Source organism: Trachypithecus francoisi, unplaced genomic scaffold (assembly GCF_009764315.1).
Source record: "Trachypithecus francoisi isolate TF-2019V2 unplaced genomic scaffold, Tfra_2.0 Lachesis_group5, whole genome shotgun sequence".
NCBI classification, from domain to species: domain Eukaryota; kingdom Metazoa; phylum Chordata; class Mammalia; order Primates; family Cercopithecidae; genus Trachypithecus; species Trachypithecus francoisi.
The window spans coordinates 23,660,287-23,679,600 of record NW_022681470.1 but is presented as its reverse complement, the minus strand read 5'-3'; the positions used below and the strand labels follow the sequence as shown (position 1 = coordinate 23,679,600).

Genomic DNA, 19,314 nt, shown 5'->3' with positions numbered 1-19,314 from the left:
ATCAGGACCTACTTTTTCATCGTTCCTTTCACTGAATAGAGACATTGGTCTGGATGTCAGAAGATATGAGTACAAATATGTATCTTTCCCTTGTCAAGAGTCCTTCAGTAAAGAGGCATATTCATAAATAAGTTTATGCTTTAGCTGTGGGAGTGAGTTGGCTTTGCAGGATGTCATTGTGAACACTGGCACTAATAAAGGACAGGACCCCATGGAAAGTAGTCCTTTATTGCATGTCTCTGCCCCAAGCTACTTGAAGCTGACTTAGCAGTCTCCTGGATTCAATTTGGAACTTCTTTATCATATCTTCATATTCGTTTTTTCTGCCTCTCATCATAATTCTATTTCTGCTTCTAACCTCACATCAAGCTAGAAACTCTTGACTCTCCCATTCAACTGAGAAAGTTATTTCTCAGTTGCTTGGAATTTCTGGATCTTATCATTGAGTTCATGTGGGACCTTTGCTTCTCAAACACTCCCCTGGTCTCTCATTCACTGAAATTTCTCATTCTTTCCTGGTCACCAAGCCTCAGGTTGGATCTTTTTACCACTTAAACTTCTCATCTGCTTTTTAGCCCCCTCCTTTTTCCTTCTTTTGATTACCCTTCAAAGCTTTTGAACTTAGTCTACTGCATTTGATCTGAAATCCTCCATTTCTCTCAAAGACTTATTTTCCTCTTCATCTATGTCCCCTTTGCTGGGTCACCAGCTGGAAGGGAAGTCACTTCCTCCTGAAGTGATACTTCCTGACTTCATTGTCATTATTTATCAAATATTTGTTGAGTACCTATGGACTTCACAAGCCAGGGCAGCAAGATAAGTCTGACAGGCCTGACAGGCATGAAAAGAAATACCTGGAAGACTGTGAGAGTAAATGTCTAGAAGAAAATGCTGGGTGTACTGATAGCACAAAGGAGGAAGTGATAAACTTATTGGTCAGAGAAGGCTTTACAAGAAGCCCTTGAACTGGGTTTTAAAAGATGCAAAAAAGTTGCCCAAGCAACTTTGTGAGGGAAAAGCATCCCAGAAACAGGAGACATCATGTGCAAAGACCTGGAGGCATGAAACAGGATATCCCACTGGGGAAGCTATTAGTTGTTTGATACTCTTGGAGCTTGGTGCTCAAAGAGAGGTGTTTCAAGAGGCAAGAGGTAAGGGTGAGGAGGTAAGAGGAACTAGATGATGGAGTACCTTGCCAAGGACTTTGGGTTTTATCCTGAGGGCTATGGAGGATGAGTGAAAGGTCTTAAGAAAGAGAGCCATAACAATCAGTTTAGAAAGATCATCTGAACTGTAGCAAGAAGAGTGTACTGGATGTTGACAGATTGAAGGCAGGGAAACCAAAAGATTATTGTAATATTACAAGGAGGAAATGAAGAGAGTCTAAGCAAAGGTAATAGTAATGGGGTTAAAGAGGAGGGATGAAATATTAAAGATGTTAAGAGATTAAGTTGATATGTCTTAATGCCTGACTGGATATAGGGAGTGAGGTTGTATTGGTCCACTCTCACACTGCTATAAAGAACTGTCTGAGGCTGGGTAATTTGTGAAGAAAGGATGTTTAATTGACTCACAGTTCCACAGGTTTAACAGGAACCATGACTGAGAAGACTCAGGAAACTTACAATCATGGTGGAAGGCAAAGGGGAAGCAAGCACCTTCTTCACATGGCAGCAGGAGAGAAAGAGAGTGAAGGTGGAAGTGCCACACACTTTTAAACCATCAGATCTCATGAGAACTCACTCACTATCATGAGAACAGCACAGGGGAAACCTGCCCTCCATAATCCAGTCACCTCCCACCAGGCCCCTTCTTCCAATTTGACATGAGATTTGGGCAGGGACACAAATCCAAACTATATTAGAGGGTGTATTTCTGCACAAGGCAACCAGATAGATATTAATGCCATTAATTGTAATTGTGAAAATGAGGTTGAGGGGACACAAGTTAGGGAAGTGAAGTGGAAAGGTATGACTGTGCGGTGGAAGGTGAGGTCCAGGATATGGACACTGTTTGGACATGTTTATTCTGTTTTGCAGCCATGGTCGAAGGCCTTCAGGTCACGGTGCCTGACAAGAAGAAGGTGGCCATGCTCTTCCAGCCCACTGTGCTTCGCTGCCACTTCTCAACATCCTCCCATCAGCCTGCAGTTGTGCAGTGGAAGTTCAAGTCCTACTGCCAGGATCGCATGGGAGAATCCTTGGGCATGTCCTCTACCCGGGCCCAATCTCTCAGCAAGAGAAACCTGGAATGGGACCCCTATTTGGATTGTTTAGACAGCAGGAGGACTGTTCGAGTAGTAGCTTCAAAACAGGGCTCGACTGTCACCCTGGGAGATTTCTACAGGGGCAGAGAGATCACAATTGTTCATGGTAATAATGCCCCTATTTTGAATCTAGGAATGGGAGGGAGGTTAGTTTCATTCTTCCCTTCCCTTATGTCAGTAAGGTGATATCCTAGCCTCTCACCCTTTCAGACCCTCAAGACTTTTATTGGAAATGAGAGCATCAAGAGACCTATCATTGCTTCAGCGGGATGGTGAGGGGGAAAAGGGTGAATCGTGTAAAATCTCTCGAAGACATACAGCTGAACTTTGGAAAGAGTCTTTCCAGAGCCCAGCATCAAGCCTCAGGAGCTTGTATTTAGAGCTGAATTCAAACGGGTTTTAGGGGAAAAACTTCTTCAGTCAAACATCCTATACCTTGACATTAGCCTTTAGGGTCCTTTCCCAAATGTGGAAAGCAGACTTTTCGCAGGGAAAAGGGATGTACGCATACAAATAACAGAGCCAGGTAGATGCTTGACCCAAGCCCCAGGTGGCTTTGCACCAATTCCACCCTTTCTCTTGCTCTCTAAAGCTCTGGACATCAAAAGGTCCCAAGAGTCTGATATGACCTATTTGACTATTTGAATTTTGAAGAACTCCTGTGATTTTAGCTGATTTCCAGGAGTTCAGAATAATTCTGGCATTTTCCTGGCTCTTAGGGGCCTCTGCAGGCCTGGTTCAAAGCCATCTCCTACTCCTGAAACTGGACTAGAACTAGATGGGTTTCTGGCAGGCTCTAACTGTCCTTCCTTAGAGGTGCTAGTTTTTGTTATGGTTCTGTTGGTCTTGTTTGTTTGTTTTAAGCAAAGCACACATCTTTCAACCACCATCCCGATAAAGAAAAAGGACTGCAGATACCTTAGAAGGGTTCTCCCCTCCCAACCCCCATTGTTCAATGTTTTTCTTTCAGAGGACAGAGTTTTAGGACTGAGTCCTTCTTTTTGTGATAACAGATGCAGATCTTCAAATTGGAAAGCTTATGTGGGGAGACAGTGGACTCTATTACTGTATTATCACCACCCCAGATGATCTGGAGGGGAAAAATGAGGACTCAGTGGAACTGCTGGTGTTGGGTAAGTGAAAACCACAGGTGACATTTTCATCTTAGACCGCTTGCACTTGCACCGTATCCTATCCCTCTTCTCACTTCTACCCCTGTGTGCACTAGCAGGTTGCATACACAGTTTTATCTTTCATGCACACTTCCTTTTAGAATATGCTGTTTATGAGCAGTAGCTGTACTTATTAGGTCTTACTTCTTGAAAGCTATGACCCGCCCCCCGCCCCCACCTTTTATCATTGTCCCGAATATTTCTTCTGCTTTCTTCGTTTTTTTTTTTTTTCCCTTTCCACTTTCACCTTTAACCTTGATTTCTCTGTCTTGTTATATGCCAATTTTGAAGAAAATGCTAGAGGCCTTTGAAGCAAGGTAGAGATTACACAGAGATAAGAATTCACTGATGTGTCAGAACCTTTGGAGACATCAGGAATCTTTTCCCACTGGGTTATCTCCACTTAAAACAATCATAAGAAAAGATAGCTGTAAACTGGAGAGTTCAGTAATAAAAGATGCCCAATAACAAGAGCTGCTTGGGAGATGTACTAGTGTTTAATTGGAAGCCAGATATCTTGAAACCTAAAAGTGTCCAAGTTATTCTCAAAGCAAATACATCTAATCCTTATTAATATTAATCTCCTCATAAATGAAAACTCATTACTTTTGGCTACTTTCCTTTTTTTGTGAATTGGAGGAATGTCAGTGGGAGCTGACCTCTTTGTATGAAACTGAAAATTGAGCACATATTTTGTGCTCTATTAATGTTGTTTGAACAAGAAAATTAGAACATACAGAAATAAGAAAGGAAACTGCATAGTTATAGGGAAAAAGGTAGTTCAGGAGATACACTTAAAGCCATTTTTCAAAAGAAATTCCATTTTTGTAGCTTCCAAGAAACCAGGTGATAGCAATTTGGAGGAATTTGTAAGGGTGCCTCCTATTAAAAGTAAATGAGGTTGAAGGTTGATTGGTACCCTATGCAAAAATTGTAGAGAAACTCAATCCCTAGGGAGAAAGTGGCAGTTGTTATTTAGGATTTTTAGTTTTAGTCTTTATCATGATTGTGTGACTTTGGCAAAATAACTATTCTGATGCCTTAACATGTTTTTTATTGTTTTACTTTACAAAATTATTTTATTTGATTTTATTTTTGAGACAGAGTCTCACTCTGTTGCCCAGGCTGAAGTGCAGTGGCTCAATCTCAGCTCATTGCAACCTCTGCCTCTCAGGTTCAAGTGATTCTCATGCCTCTGAGTAGCTGGGACTATAGGCGTGTGCCACCATGCCCTGCTAATTTTTTGTAGTTTTTAGTAGAGACAGGGTTTTGCTATGTTGGCCAGGCTGGTCTCAAACTCCTGTCCTCAAGTGATCTGCCCACCCTGGCCTCCCAAAAGTGCTAGGATTATAGGTGTGAGCCACCTCGGCCACCCAGCCTCATTATATTTTGTAAATTGGATTAAGGTAATAATGATCTGCCTTATTAGAAGGTTGACTTAATTCAAACAAAGTCTTCGGGTCCAATATATAAAGTGTAACTTGTGACTTGTAAAAGAATGGAAATATGACTGATATTCAGCAGGAAATGAAAAAGTAAAAGGCTTATATTGACATTGTAAAAGAACATAGGGAGATCAGATCTGGGATCTACTGTGACTGTAAATCAGAAAGGAATAAAAAGACACATTTTTGCTTAATCACAACTCTAATAGCCAAGTTTGAAGGAACAAGTGGCTCACTGAGCCCACAATTAGCTAATTGCAAACATAGTTATTTGGCCAGGGCAGCCATTTGCAGAGAAGTAATTGCCTGTGTAGGAAGACGAGGCCAGGTAAAAACCACTTTAAATAATTTGGTCCCAGTTGTTCTGCAAACATGGGGAAATGAATAGAGTGAAAGCTTTGTCATCTGAGGATGTGTTAAAGTGTATGAAGGGCAGTCCTCTGGATCAAAACATGCAAAGCAACTTGGGCAAATATGCTATTCTCAAGGAAAAAAAGGGCCAGCAGCGGAGAGGTGAGTAAAACAGAAGTTCAGATGACAGTGGTTGCCAATTATGGGAGGAAAGATGAAGAAAAAATATCAGTATTAACTCTAAAGGAATCATAAAGGAAAACTTACTGAGGCTGCAAATCCGAACTCGTTGCAGTAGAAGCAGCCTGTCCATGAAATAGAGACATGCTAGGGCTCTTGGTGGGAAAGAAACACATCATTCTGTTTTGTTTAACATTAGAGATGTTCAAAGCATGATAAATTTGTCATGGAAACTTTTTAGGGCAACACTAGCTGTGTACTTATTTAAAGGGGTTAGTTTGAAATCTACAAAAAAATTTTTGAGTCCATAAAGCACTGTATTTACTTTCCAAATACAAAATTCTGAGTCTTTTTTGTCTTCACACCTCTTTATACAGTATTTCAAAATGCTGTCACAGTTGTACAATTTCTTATTTTGGGATTATTTCATCCTGCTGGCCTAAGTATTCTTTTTATGTGAGACCAGAAGAGCAAGCTGATTTCTGAGTTCATTCCTAAGGAGATGAAGACCTCTGTGGGAAGATAACTGGGACCCACAGTTTGCTAATTATAATGTTCATGAACCTGGTTCAGTCATTGAATTTTATATGAGGGATGATTGGAGGATTTGGTCTAGCAAAAGTGGACTTGGAACAGTGAGCATGAGAAGTGTCTCCAAATATCTGAAGTGAAATTATATAGAAGACAGAATGGAAACATACTCTGTCTAGCTAGATAAAATGGAATCAGGAGTGGAAGTTGCAAAGGGAGGGAGTCTATCTCAGTGTAAAAGAAGAGCTGGAGACTTCTAACATTAACAACTGGAGACATCTAAAGATGGAATAAGTGTTCTCAGAAGTGAGTTCTCTGTCCCTGGAGGTACTTATGCACAGGAAAAGGTATTCAGTTAAGTTACTTTTGAGCTTTATTTCTATTCTAAAGTTCTTGGTTTAAAAAGCAGATGAACATGATTGATGTGACTCCCTTGATGAATAAGAAAATGATCTCCCAGGAAATCAATCCTCATGACAGAGATAAATGGAGAAACAGGTTGGTTATAAGAACATACAGGGTGATTGATGTTCATTCACAAGGAACCCGGAGGAATAAACTGTGGTCTTTTGCAGTAGGTCAGGGCTAAGAAGACTAATCTCTCAAGAGTGAAGAAAGAAACTATTGATGGTGGCTTGAAAGAGTCAACTGCTGTAGCTTTTCTTGGAGATGATCACAAAATGGGGAGCAGAAAATAGGTTGGAATTACAGAAGATTAATTAGTAAAGAAAGATGGGTTAAAGATATAAATTAGAGGCAAAGTTAAGAAGAATTTGGTTTCTTCATTATACTCAGAAATGTGAGGATGGAAAAGTTGACGGAGCAAGATTGTGAAGTATCTTATATGCAAGACTAAGAAGTTTGGACTAGATTCTGAAGACTTAGGGGAACCAGTGAAGAAATCTTAAGAGAGGAATCGGATTAGATCTTAGGGTCAGAACATTTATTAGCAAGCAGGGTAGGTGAAGTTTCTGTTGACCCAGTTTGGTCAGTTGTCCCTTGCTTAGCCTTTTGAGGCTGGGGCTCTTCGTGGTTACTTTATCAAGAAATAGAGAATAATTAATTCACCGAAGTGAATTAAGACACTGTTACGTAAAAGAAGAATAGATGTGGCATGCCAAAACAACAATGTGTGTCTACCAGAGGATGCCATTACTACATCTAGCACTAATACTAATGTACACTGAAAATAAGTTGTAGCTTATAAAATTGTTCTGTAATAATCTTGTAAGGTAGGAGGGCAAGTATTATTTTCCAAATGAAAAAATTGATGTCTGTGTTTTATGACTAATATCCCAGTTAAAAAAGTGTCATCGATCAAACTCAAGTGTTTTGATTCCTAGCCTTATCTCCTTCCGCAATACCACATGACCTGTCTGTATGAAGAAGCTATAGAATAAGCTATGTTAAAAAAAAATGTTACTGCTTGAGGCCATGGGTAATGATTGTTACTTGCTCCAGGTTTGCTTCAGTATTTCACTTTATTTCTTAGTCAAACTGCCCATAACCATTGACTGAAGCTCTGACTTCAAAGGCATAGTTGTTATTGTCTAGATTGCATTCCTTCCCACTGAGCATGACTCACCCCTCCTTCCACTCTATACATCTGAACCATCCACAAATCACTATGGATGGCTCTTTCAGTGGTTTCAGAAATATCCGAAAACATGTGATTCACAGAAATGGGAGGACAACCACTGATTCAACATTAAACACAAAAACTATACTGAACACCCTTTAATATCTTTTTAATGATTCAGAAGGTAAAGTCATTGCAAAGTTGGAAATGCATATAGTGTTTTGGTGCTTTAAGATGACAGTGACAGGTACCTTAGAAATATTTAGACAGTCATTTGGGATCATAGGGCCATACCAGCAGTCACAGAAGATGGGAGTGTCCAGAAATCTGTCATCCAAGATTAGAAATTTGTCTAGGATCAATGGTAAGGACAGGCTGTTTATAATCTGGAACCATGCCACTGTTTGGATAGGAATAAAGTTCCCTGGGGCATCTCCAGCTGGCAGGCAAAGGACTTCACCATTTCAGGAAGGCTCAAACAGGGAAGTTATTTTAAAATCTAAAAGCAGCTTTCCTTGTTCTTATGTCTTTCGATGTACAATCTGAGGGCTTGACCCCTTCTTTCTGATGTCCTATGTGGTAACTTGTTTTTTAAAGGCCTTTAATTAGAAAAAGGGGAAAAAGGCCTGGGAGGAAATGTGACTGGATGAACACCCCTGCCTGTGGGCCAAGAATAGAATAAGAGGATATGAGGGAAGGGGTATTTAGATTCACCCTAAGGAAGACGTTTGTAATGGGAAATAACAGTTTTTGGAAACTATGGATGGTTGAGGGAAATTATAAGAAACCCCTTCTCTGATGAACTTTTAATATGGAACAGGTTATCTTGTTGGTGATATGATAAACAAGATGGTTTTTCAGAATACTTTCTGTGATTTTGACTTTATTTAAAAGATCCACAGATGGCAGAATTAATTCTCTATTGAGGGTGATACCTCAAATACTGCTGTTTTGTGTTATTTTAATATTGTTTCTGTTTTAGAAAAAAAGATACATGCTTATTGTAAAAATTTTCAAACAAAACAGAAAAGTATAAAAGAAAGTATCTCCTAAAGATCTCACTATCCAAAGCTAACTGTTGTATTTTTCAGAACTCTTTTATTGTAAGGGATAGAGGCTCAAACTGGCTTAGGGGAACTCTGGTAACAGATAATTTGATTTAGGTAACAGATAAATCCAGGGGTATTCCTAGCTTCAAGCATGGCTGAGTCCTGAGTTTCAGATTATGTGTTAAAGAATCTCTGTCTCCTTATCTCCATCTCCTGGCTCTGCACTGTCTATGTTAGCATCATTTTCAGGCAGGATCTTTCTGCATCGGGCAGAGATGACGGCCCCCAGCAGATCCACCCTTCCATGGTCTTTAGCACCTTCTATCTCAAGAGGATAAAGTGCTTCTTTCCCCATAGTTTCAGTAAAAGTCCCGTTGTTGGGGGTGGCCTTTGTGTGAGAGGACTGTACTATACCACCAACCCCAACTGAACTCTATGAACTGAAGGGAAAAAGGAAAAAGAGTAACTTCCTAAAGAAAACTCTGGCAGTTTGTTTCCAAATGAAGAAAAGAATGTCAGGCAGGCAGATAACAAACATTAACATTTTGGGAAATTCATCCATTTGTGCTTCTTTATGGTCCAAATGCAATGCTAATCCAGGAGGCCAGAAATAGGTATGCTCCCAGCAGGTCCTTGTGAGTAGGCGCTCATTTGGGATTGATTCTTCCCCATGAATGTAAGGCCACAGAATTGCCTTTGTTTTCTTGTCACGCTCCTGTTTTTTCTTCTATCCCTTCCTGTGATTTAACCAGAAGTACAGTTATATTACGTAGACAAGTGGTAAAGGAATGGGCAGGTGTGTGTGTGTGTATATATATATGTATATATATATGATCAAATTACAGTACTGTGCCTGAAATTGTTATTCTGCTTTAAAATAAACTTCTCCGTCAACTAGTATTAAAAAGCCATTAATAACCTAATATAAAATCAGTCAATTCTTGGGAGGGGACGTCTCAGAATTCGCGATTGACTTTAGGGATGTTTGATGGGAGTGTGTGTCTTAAGGCTATGCAGAAATGTCCCCACACCCGCCCCTGTGTTACTGCTGCCTCAGTTTGAATCCTGTCCACCCCCACCCCTCTGACTTTAGTTCAGTCTCTTCAGAAAGGCTACTTGTTGCCAATGCTTCCCCTCCCTCCGTCTCCTCCTCTTTGCCAGCCCCAGCCTGGTGCTGCTAACCAAGGAGATTTGAAGATTAAAAGGGCCTCAGCTCCCAGAGTTCCCATGGCAACAGCCTCCTTGGAGGTCTTTGTTGCCTGCTAAAACTTTGATCTCTGAGAGTGGCTGCTGCTGTTTCTTTCTAAGATTTACAAACAGAGGAAGAGGGAAAAAGAATTGGGGGAGAAGGAAGAAAAAGTTTACTCCTGGCAGAAGGGAGAAAAGGAATTAATTACAGAGCCACACTTTCGCCATAAATTTGGAGGCTACTTCTTTGGAACATCTTTTGACTTGAGCTGTGCCTATATTTTCATTTGTAAACTCAATTATGCATCAGATATGCTTCAGATTATGCATCAGTAGGGTTGATTACCCCAAAGAAAGCAGAATCATCCTTTCTATCATCAGCAGACACCTGTGCCTTCAGGTGTCCAGAGCAGCTGAAATAACTCCATAGTTCCCCATGAGAGACAGAAAACAAATGAGTAGTGGTTTTTCAGGCCTCAGCCCCACTGCCTTTTCTCCCAGCATTCTCTCCTAGCTTTGGCCTGCTCTGCCCTGAGCTTACCTAGATGCCCCTGCTGGTCTTGTTTTTAAAAAGAACCAGAAAAAAAAAATGCATTGAAGGGATGGAGGAGAGGGAAGAGCCAGAAAAGTTAGCCAAATGTCAACTAGAATCTGATTCTGGTTAATGACTACCAATAACCTTGGTTCTATTGAATGAAGAGTGGCGTAGGGCTTGTGGTTCCTTCAAAGATGTGAGATCATGCCTTTCATTTTTTGCAAGAAGCTTCCTTTGGCCTTCAGATCTTTCTACTCCATAATCTCAACTTTGCTCTTTGATAGGCACCATGGAGTGGAGTCAGTTTTGCTTCAGTTATGATTTGTATTTAAATTATGATTTTTAAAAATGATTATTTTTTGCATATTATATCCCTAGCACAGTGAGGATACAAAATAAAGAAATGACAGTGTCTTGTCTCTATAAAAATTACTGTCTTCTGGTGAAGATAAAAGGTATATTTTTCAAGCAGTTAGAAAACAATACAAGAAAATATTAAAGCTGTATTTGGATATTAAATATGTGGGCCATTGATTCTCAAGAAGGGGCAATTTTGCCTTTCCAGGAGATGTTTGACAATGTTTGGAGACGATTTTTGGTTGTCACACCTTATGGGATGCTGTGGCATCTAGTGGGTGGAGACTAGGGAGGCTGCTAAGCATTCTACAAAATGCAGGACAGCTTTCCCATTCCCCAAAGGAATTATCTGGCTCCACATAGAAATAGTGCTGAGGCTGTGAAGATGATCTTGACCAAAGGTCTCTCTGGATGTTGGATAAAGTCCACTGTGAACAGCAGAAGGTTCGGGGACAGGCAGCCCTGGACTCAGTGCAGTAATATGAACTTGGACAAGTCAGTGTCTATGAGCATGGGTTTCCTTAGCGGAATAAATGGGGAGGGGTAATAAAATTTACACGAAAGACCTACTGTGAAGATTAAATGCACAAAGAACTTAGTAAATGTTAGCTCCCTTCTCCCACCCCTTACCACTCCCCACACCACATCACCAGCGTGTCATCCCTAATCTGAGGGAACCCTCTTTAGGGAATTCTACATTTGGGGACTCCTGCTAAAGAGCTGATTTTCCCTTAGCGCATTCCACGGGCAGAGGCTTTAATGGCTATCTGTGAATTGGCAATCCTGTTGCTAATAGATTCACATTTTCTTAATGACATCTGTACTGTGTTTTGCCAGTGGTGACTCTAATCAGCCCAGTGGAAATCTTCCTGCGAGTGGATTTGAAAGCATTCTGTCTCAGCATGCTATCTTTTGGTTGCTGTTGGAAGCCCCCATATCTCAGTGGATGACCCTTAGTTAATTGCAGGGTGTTTACTGCCTAATGTAAATACAAGGATTAGGTCACACAGCCCAGGCCATTTGATGAAGTCTGGAGGGGTCTGAAGAACACTGAACTTGGATTAGAATCTGGGTGGGCTTGGGAAGACTTTAGATAGGATGACTTTACAACTTATCATCCAAACTAGGATACTCTTGAGAATGAAAAGGGGGGACTTAATTTCTGGCAAGACAACAGGCATAAACCGGAACTGTCTAGGCAAACTGGTATGATGGTCGCGCATCTTTAGCTGCTGACCACCTTGAAGGGTCTCCCATAGATTGAAGAGAACAGAAGATCCGGAGGGCTGGAGGGGAAATTAGTGTCGGCTCACCTCCACCTGCGGAACCCTGCTGCTAGCTGGCATTTCGTTCCTGGGGACCTATGTATGTGCACATACATCTCCATTCATCTACATACTTGAATCGAGCAAAGGGGCCCAGCAAAGAGATGGGGGGTTGACGTAATAGTTGTTTTCTGAAAAATTTGCCCTAAGATTTTTGAACCGTAAATGACGTCGGTCGCGGCCGTTCACTGCCCTGTGTTAAGAGAACAAATGCGATCTTGCAGGCGCTATTTCCCCTTCCCTAAGCCCCCAGCCACCCCGGTCGCGCCCACCGCCCCATCCTCGCAGCCTTTATTCCGCCTCACTATTTTTGCTTCACTTGTTGCTCATCACTGTGGGAGGAAACTCGGCCTTCAATTAGCACGCATTCCTGGCGGCCCGCGGTTGCCGTGGTTACCCCGGGCAGGAGCCGGAGCAGCTGGGTCAGCTGCATTGTAGTCGGGTGGACCCGCGCAGGCCCGAGCGGGGGAGGAAACGGGGGCGGGGGGCAGGCGCGAGAGTGGGTGGCACCAAGAAATCGGCTCAGCCCCTGGAAAGAAAGAATGGCAGCTCTTGAAAGCCGGGCAGGAGACAGTCGTCCCATTTTTCTCCAAAGCCAGCTGCCGCTATTCAGGCGTGCAGGTTTGCGTTCACACGGGGGCTGTGCCTCCGACTTTGCTGAATTGGCTTCCCATGAGAGGATCTGGGAAAGGCCCCATGGCCAACCCCTTCACACTAAGGGGGCTGGCCACGGAGGAAAGGGCAGGAACTCTTGACAGTTTGAGACGTACCAAGTGTGTGCCCCTCTGTGTCTGCCTGAGACCGCCAGGGCCTTTTTTGGTTAAAGAAAGTGGCCATTCTTGCTATCTTTATATCTGTGGTAGTCTGATGGATGGAGCACAGTGACTTCAAGACACTATGCTGGGCTCCAAGAAACTCACTTTCCCCCTTCCATGACATCCCACACTCCTCCACGGTGTTTTAAAGTCAATCTAGCAGTCTTCTGCATTTCACCTCAGGCCAAGTCGACCATGTTATATTTCTAATAATCATTTGTATTTAGTCGGTCTCTGGGGGTGGAGGTTGAATCACTATAGCACTTTGTGAAGTCAGATTACTTTGCAATCATTTTTGTTGTTTATTTGTAGCAGCATGGTGAATGCCTTTTAATTAGCTCATATTGTGTTATGATGTGTTCAGTGATCATTTTTTCCGGTTGCAACTTTAAAAGGTGCTGAGAATTTCAGTTATCTCCAACATTTCCTACATCCAAAAATTATATTTTAATTACATAAGTAGAGCAGTAATGCCAAAAACATGAACAAATTTCGGGGTCATTCACTATAAATATTAGGAGACTAGAAAGCAGTTGGTGCACATTTCTAAATGAAGGATAAGTGAATGTTTTGGGGTGGTGAGATATTGGGAAAAACACTGGAATAGGGGTGAGTACACCTGGTTGTTTTCCTGGCTTGATCATTAATGAATTGTGTGACATGGAGTAAGATTCTTAACCTTTCAGAGCCTCAGGTCCCTGAAACATAGGGTAGAATATGGACTAGATGACCTCTAAGATCCTTTCTGGTCATAAAATCTGATTCTAGGATTCTGTGGGAATAGAAGTCAGCTCCTTAGGCCAAGCTTGTAACTACTGCCAAAAACAAAAAACAAAAAACAAAAAACCAACCCCAAAACATTTATTAACAGTTAATTGTAGATAGTCCAATACTAGTTATTTTATGGATAGAATTCAGTTTCAGAATTTTTCTCCTTTAAGACTATAATTTAAAGTGAACTAAAATGTAAAGGACACAGAAAAAGTAAACATATGAAATGCTTAAGAACATAGTTTATAAATATATATAAAAGAAAGGGAGGCTATATCCACATTTGTGATAGATAGTCATAAACTATATTTATTAAATGCATGGTTGCCATGGGAATATAGAATAAAAACTGGGATGTGTGTGCCCTTGGGATATTTCCAATCTATTTGGGATTCCAAATAGCCATAGAAACAACTTAACACTTAAAAGCATAGCCATAGAAACATCTTTACACTTAAAAGGGCCAGAGAAAGGCATCTGTTCTCCTCAAAGACATAGGAGTGAAACATTTTGGAGGGTTAGGAGCTGACAGAACAGGGGGTGGATACAGTACATCCCTGAAAATGGATCTAGGGCATCTGAGGAAAGCTTGAAAGTGGGATGAAGCTGGGATGTGCATTAAACATAGGGAGAAGAGGGGAACCACACGGAGCTGGGGAAGAAAGGCATTCCTCACTGTCCTGAACAGAAAGTTCATCTGTATAGTGTATTGACAAACCTTAGGAGGACTCCAGCTTAGTAAGTTTAAAGAAATGGAGATAACTCTGCTGTCAGCAGTGGTGTCATAAAGATAAAGGAAATGTTATACTTCCTTTTCCTAAGTTCCAATGCATTAAACAATGTGTTGTCAAGTGATTGAGTAAGCAGGTTCTGAAAACAAGTTTGTCCTAAATCCTGAACTTCTGTACCTTCCATTGCAACTTTGGAGGCTTGGAAATGATTAGACCTTGGATTTAAGTTTTAAGAGTAGAGACCAAAACAGTCTTTTTGGCTGAAATTTTTATGTGTATTGTATCTCTATAATGACTTCCTCAAAAATACACTAGGCTGGTGATTCTCAGCTCCTTGGTGTGGGGTAGGGTGGTGCTTCTGTCTCCTTAGATAGCAAGATGGCATTTGGGGATATTCCAGTGACTGGAGAATGCTCCTGGCATTCTTCCCTGAGTTCAGAAGTGCTAAACATTCTGCAGTATATAGAATAATGCTGCATGAAGAAATGAATAGTTCTTTCATATTTTCATTAAAAGCCTATTTCCACCCGAGGTTGATAAAGTCACTATAATGAGCAGCAAATCAGAAGTCCAGCTAGAAACCCTGCTTACTGAACAAGGGGATTTGCTACTGGAAACACTTCAAGTTCCTGATGGGTGGGTGAGGTGCCTCTTCATGCTGGGCTTCTGGAGATGCCAAGCATAGAGCATAGTCCCTGCTCTGGAGGGGTTTCCATCTTGCTAGTGGAGGCACATGTAAAAGTAAAGGCCCACTGCAGCCACGAGGTAAGTGCTTTAGTGCAGGCATGTGCAGTGGTCCTAGGGAGCATGGATGAGGAAGCACCTTCTTAGTGCAGCATTCTTACAGGACTCTGTCAGAACATATCTCAGTCTTGCGTACTCTATGTGGTAAGGAATTGAACAAAGCAGTTCAAATGCTTATCTGAGCAAAGAAAGTAAGTAAAGTTTGCTTTGAGGGGCTAACCTACCAAGAAAAAGGTGTAAAAAAACCTGGGGAAATGCCACTAGGACATGATTTGTTGTGAAATGTGCAAAGATCATGTTCTGAGTAGAAGTGGGAAACCAGGCAAGGACTAGGTCTCTAGGGAAAGGCCCCATGACCAGACAGAACCTGATGTCAAAAATGCAAAGAGGGCTGATGAAAATTAATTTGGTGGGAAGATTTAATAGGTCTTGCGGCACAGAAGCAGATAACTAAAGCTGAGTTCTGTCTGGGCTAGACTGTGAGCCTCTCAAGTGTCTCAAGGGAATACCTGTTGTCCCCTGTGTCTCCACCTAGCTAAATATAAATTTCACTGTTGAATGAATGAATGATGAATGAATAAATGAGGGACATTCCAACCGCGAGCTGGTTTGCAGGAATGTGTACAAAGAGTTCAGTTGAGGATAACTTCAGCAGTGGCAGTGGCAGAAAACAACTGAAATGGGGAATTTTATAGGTAAGTCATTTTATTCACAATGCATGTTTCTACCCTGATTATTTAATCCAAAGTGTGTGAATGTGATAGAGTTTGTGACAGTGTGATATGAAACTGGCACTTGTGTGTGTGCATGTACAAAGTATTAGTATGCCTGATTCGTTTGGTCTATTCATGTGGAAATTTCTTAAAAGTAATGGATTCTGCAAGGTTTGGGGAAAACTGTTGGAGTGCTTACATAAAAACTGTATATTCCACTGATAGTTTGAGCTGTGGTTTGAAAAGAGTAAATGTGGCCTTCTATTTGCAGGGCTTGCTTTCCATCCTTTCCTCAGACATTAAAGTGACTTGTAATTGCCACTCTTAAACTGAATCCTGGAAGAATGATAGTGATTCACAAGTGTTGGTAAAGTGCTGCTGAAATCTGGGATGTATTTACTGCAATTGTTTAGACTGTCTAAGATCAGGCCTTCATTGATTATGATAGAAGAAAAGATAAAGCATTTCTAACTAGCAATAGCATTTCTTAAGAACTGTTAGGGAAGAAGCTGGAAGTGGAATATTTTCAGAAATACAAGATTCCAGCATAAATCCACTTTTAAAAATGCCTTTAGCTCCAATAAAATATAAGTAATGGTGTAAAACTATAGAGCTTTTCACCGTCTCTGCTGTTGACATGATATATTGGTATTGTCTGCTCTCCCAAAATTCCTACTATGTTTTGAATTCTGAAGATATTTAATTTCGCCCACTTTACTGCACATATCACCTATACTACCCTGTGGCTAACACTACACAGGTGCATTATGGGAAGCCTTCACCTTCTGAAGCATTAGCTGTTGACTGTTGCTTCAGGGGGAATGAGAAGCTTGCTGTATGTCTTCCTGTTAGAGTGACAAGCTTTGTGAATCACCTGTCCATATGTCTGATACACCCTTTCCTTATTTTAATTTTTTCAATTATAAAAGTAAAAAAGTCTAAAGTAAAAAATAATGCAAGTTCCTTCATTGTTCTTCCATGATGTCCATTCTAGCTCCCTAGAAGTAAGAAGCGCTAGCGATTTGGTGTGTAATACTATTGTTTCCAGTTTTAATTTGAACATAGGTGACTAGATCTTGTATTTACTATCTTTCTGTGTGTGGAAGTAATGTTAGAATACCCTCAAGGTAACCTAAACAGCCTATGGGGAAATGCAGCTTTGTGTTTTACCATTCCATAAATTTATCTGTGTGTGTATACCCTTCAGAGGTTGCAAACTCATGATTTCTGGGCTCTATACAGCCTGCAGACATATTGTGTATGGCTCACCCAGTGTTTTAAAAATAATTGGTTGCCAACATTTGAAAATCAAGATATTTCACATAAAATCTGGGGCCTGGAAAATATTGAAAAATAGGATGATCTGAAACACTGAAGACACATTTCTGTGGGGCCACAAGTGGCTAGGGGTGACTAGTAGCAGCCTCCTAATAACATCTCTAGCTACTCCCTGTTGTATTACATCTGGCTGGCTGTACTCATTTGTATTACCTGCTGGTCCCCATAGACATTTGAGTTTTTAACTCCAATCACTGAGTATCAGATTTGGGAACTAAAAGTTATGTAAGTAGAATGACCATATAATTAATTGTCCAAACTAAAATGCTTTGAGAGTAAAAAGGGGTGCTATTAAAAATTACACCTGAACCACAGGCATAATCCACAACTGTCCTAGACAAACTAAGATAGATGATCTTTCTGTTTATAAACTACTCTATTCAACCCCTTCATTTTACTAATGAAAAAACTGAGACCCTGAAAGGGAAAGTAATTTGCCTGTAGTAATCACCAAGTGAGGTAATGATAAAGTTGCCCTAAGTACTCTGACTCCCAGTCCACTGCTTTGTCCAATATAACATGCCCTATATAATATGTATGAGCACCACATCCTCCTTGAATGTATGGATTTTTATAGTTAATTATCACAGTCAGTTTGCTATGAGAGCACACAAATTGGTAGCTTATATCATCAATGACATTTCTATCATGAATTTAAGTAATGATTTGGACCATAGCATATCCAGAGATGTTTAAAACATTGGTAGTCTTGAGAAGTGGAGAGTAAACACTTTAACAAAGTTTCTGATTTTACAAGATACACCAAGATATATATTTACAAGTGCTAATTATGCAGATTGAAAAAAACACAGAAACCCACCATCAAGTATGTATCTGATAACTGGATTTTTAAAAATCAGTATGTATTGACTTCTTGATCATTGATTATTGACTGGCCTTTAAGAAATCTCCAGGAGCCCAAATTCCCAAATCTTTGACTAGCTGTTTATTACCTTGTTGAGTTTCCAAGAGATATTTTTATAGAGAACACTCAGAGGAGACCAATGCATGCTGTCTCTTAATGACTTTCTCAAACTTTGGCCCCAAATCTGTGCTAGTTTCCTACCCTAGGGAACTGCGTAAGCCTTAGGGGCACCTCTTAGTCTCTTATGAAGGCTTAGGTCAAAGACTAAACTGAGAAGACACCTTTTTCCAATGTCCCACTTGACTCCTACTTGTCCTTCCAAGAGACCTTGCCAGCGGCGGAGCCATCTTACCATGTCAGCTGCATGAGATGGAGGACAGAAAAAAGGTAGCTGTATTTGCCCCAAAGCCAAAAGCAGAGTTGGCCTAAGTCACCCATCCCATACTTCCTTACCTTGGAATATACTCTGGTCCCCACTATTTTTTTAAACATGGGACCATCACCCACATAGACTAGGACACATGTTACCACGCTGGCCTTGTAGAGTTGAGGAGAGCCAAGAAAAAGTGAGCAAAGACCCCTCTACTCCACTCACTAAATCTTGCCCCAGCTCCAAAATACTCCCCTACTGTCCTGGAGGAGCCCCTTTTTCTTTGACCTTTGTCAGAGCTTCTTTTCTGTGGGTGGCTTGATAGAGGAAGGGACAAGTGACCAACCATGACTTTAGATTTAAAATATGAACCACACATATGAGTAACCTTTTCTCTAATGCACCTCAACAAACTTCAATATGAAGGAGTTGTTTTCTAAATGAGCCATATCTATATGCATGAAACAGATTGCCAGAGCCGTGCTGTCCAATAGCAACATGTGTCTACTATGTCCTTGAAATGGCAATATTTTGGTGATAGTCACATAAGCTAAAAATAGTATCACATTAGTTTCCTTTGTTTCTTTTTACTTTTTATTGTACTTCCTAGAAAAGCTAAAATTATCCACATTGCTTGCATTATATTTCTGTTGGATGGTGCTGTTCTAGAGGTATATGTCAGGTACCTGCATGTTTAGGTGCTACAGTGATATTTTACCATCATCACAAGTCTGAAAGGAGGGAAATTTGCTAGTTGTTTACAATACTACTAGTTTATTAGCAAGGCTTCAGTGTGGTAGAGATATAATGTCAGGGGAAGAAGTTCATAACAGGACTTCACCTTGATATGAGAACATGATGAAAGCATTCATCATGTCTTTCTGTAAATCAGTCTACTTTTAAAATGGACTAATCTGCTCCCTTACGTCTTCCAGCCTCTTGTTTCCTGCACAGCTCTTTGCTTCCCAGAGCCCCTGAGGGGCACCTGT

At 40.8% G+C, this 19,314-nt stretch overlaps 1 protein-coding gene across 4 annotated transcripts in view; it reads left to right on the top strand.

Moving 5' to 3' along the window:
* The window catches only part of ILDR2 (immunoglobulin like domain containing receptor 2), a 62,590-nt gene that overhangs the window by 15,279 nt on the left and 27,997 nt on the right, over positions 1-19,314 (top strand). For all 4 annotated transcript variants that reach the window (XM_033196908.1, XM_033196910.1, XM_033196909.1 and 1 more), the window contains exons 2-3: positions 2,040-2,372; positions 3,280-3,399. In XM_033196908.1, coding sequence (XP_033052799.1) covers positions 2,040-2,372; positions 3,280-3,399 — 453 coding nt within the window. The remainder of the gene's footprint in view (positions 1-2,039; positions 2,373-3,279; positions 3,400-19,314) is intronic.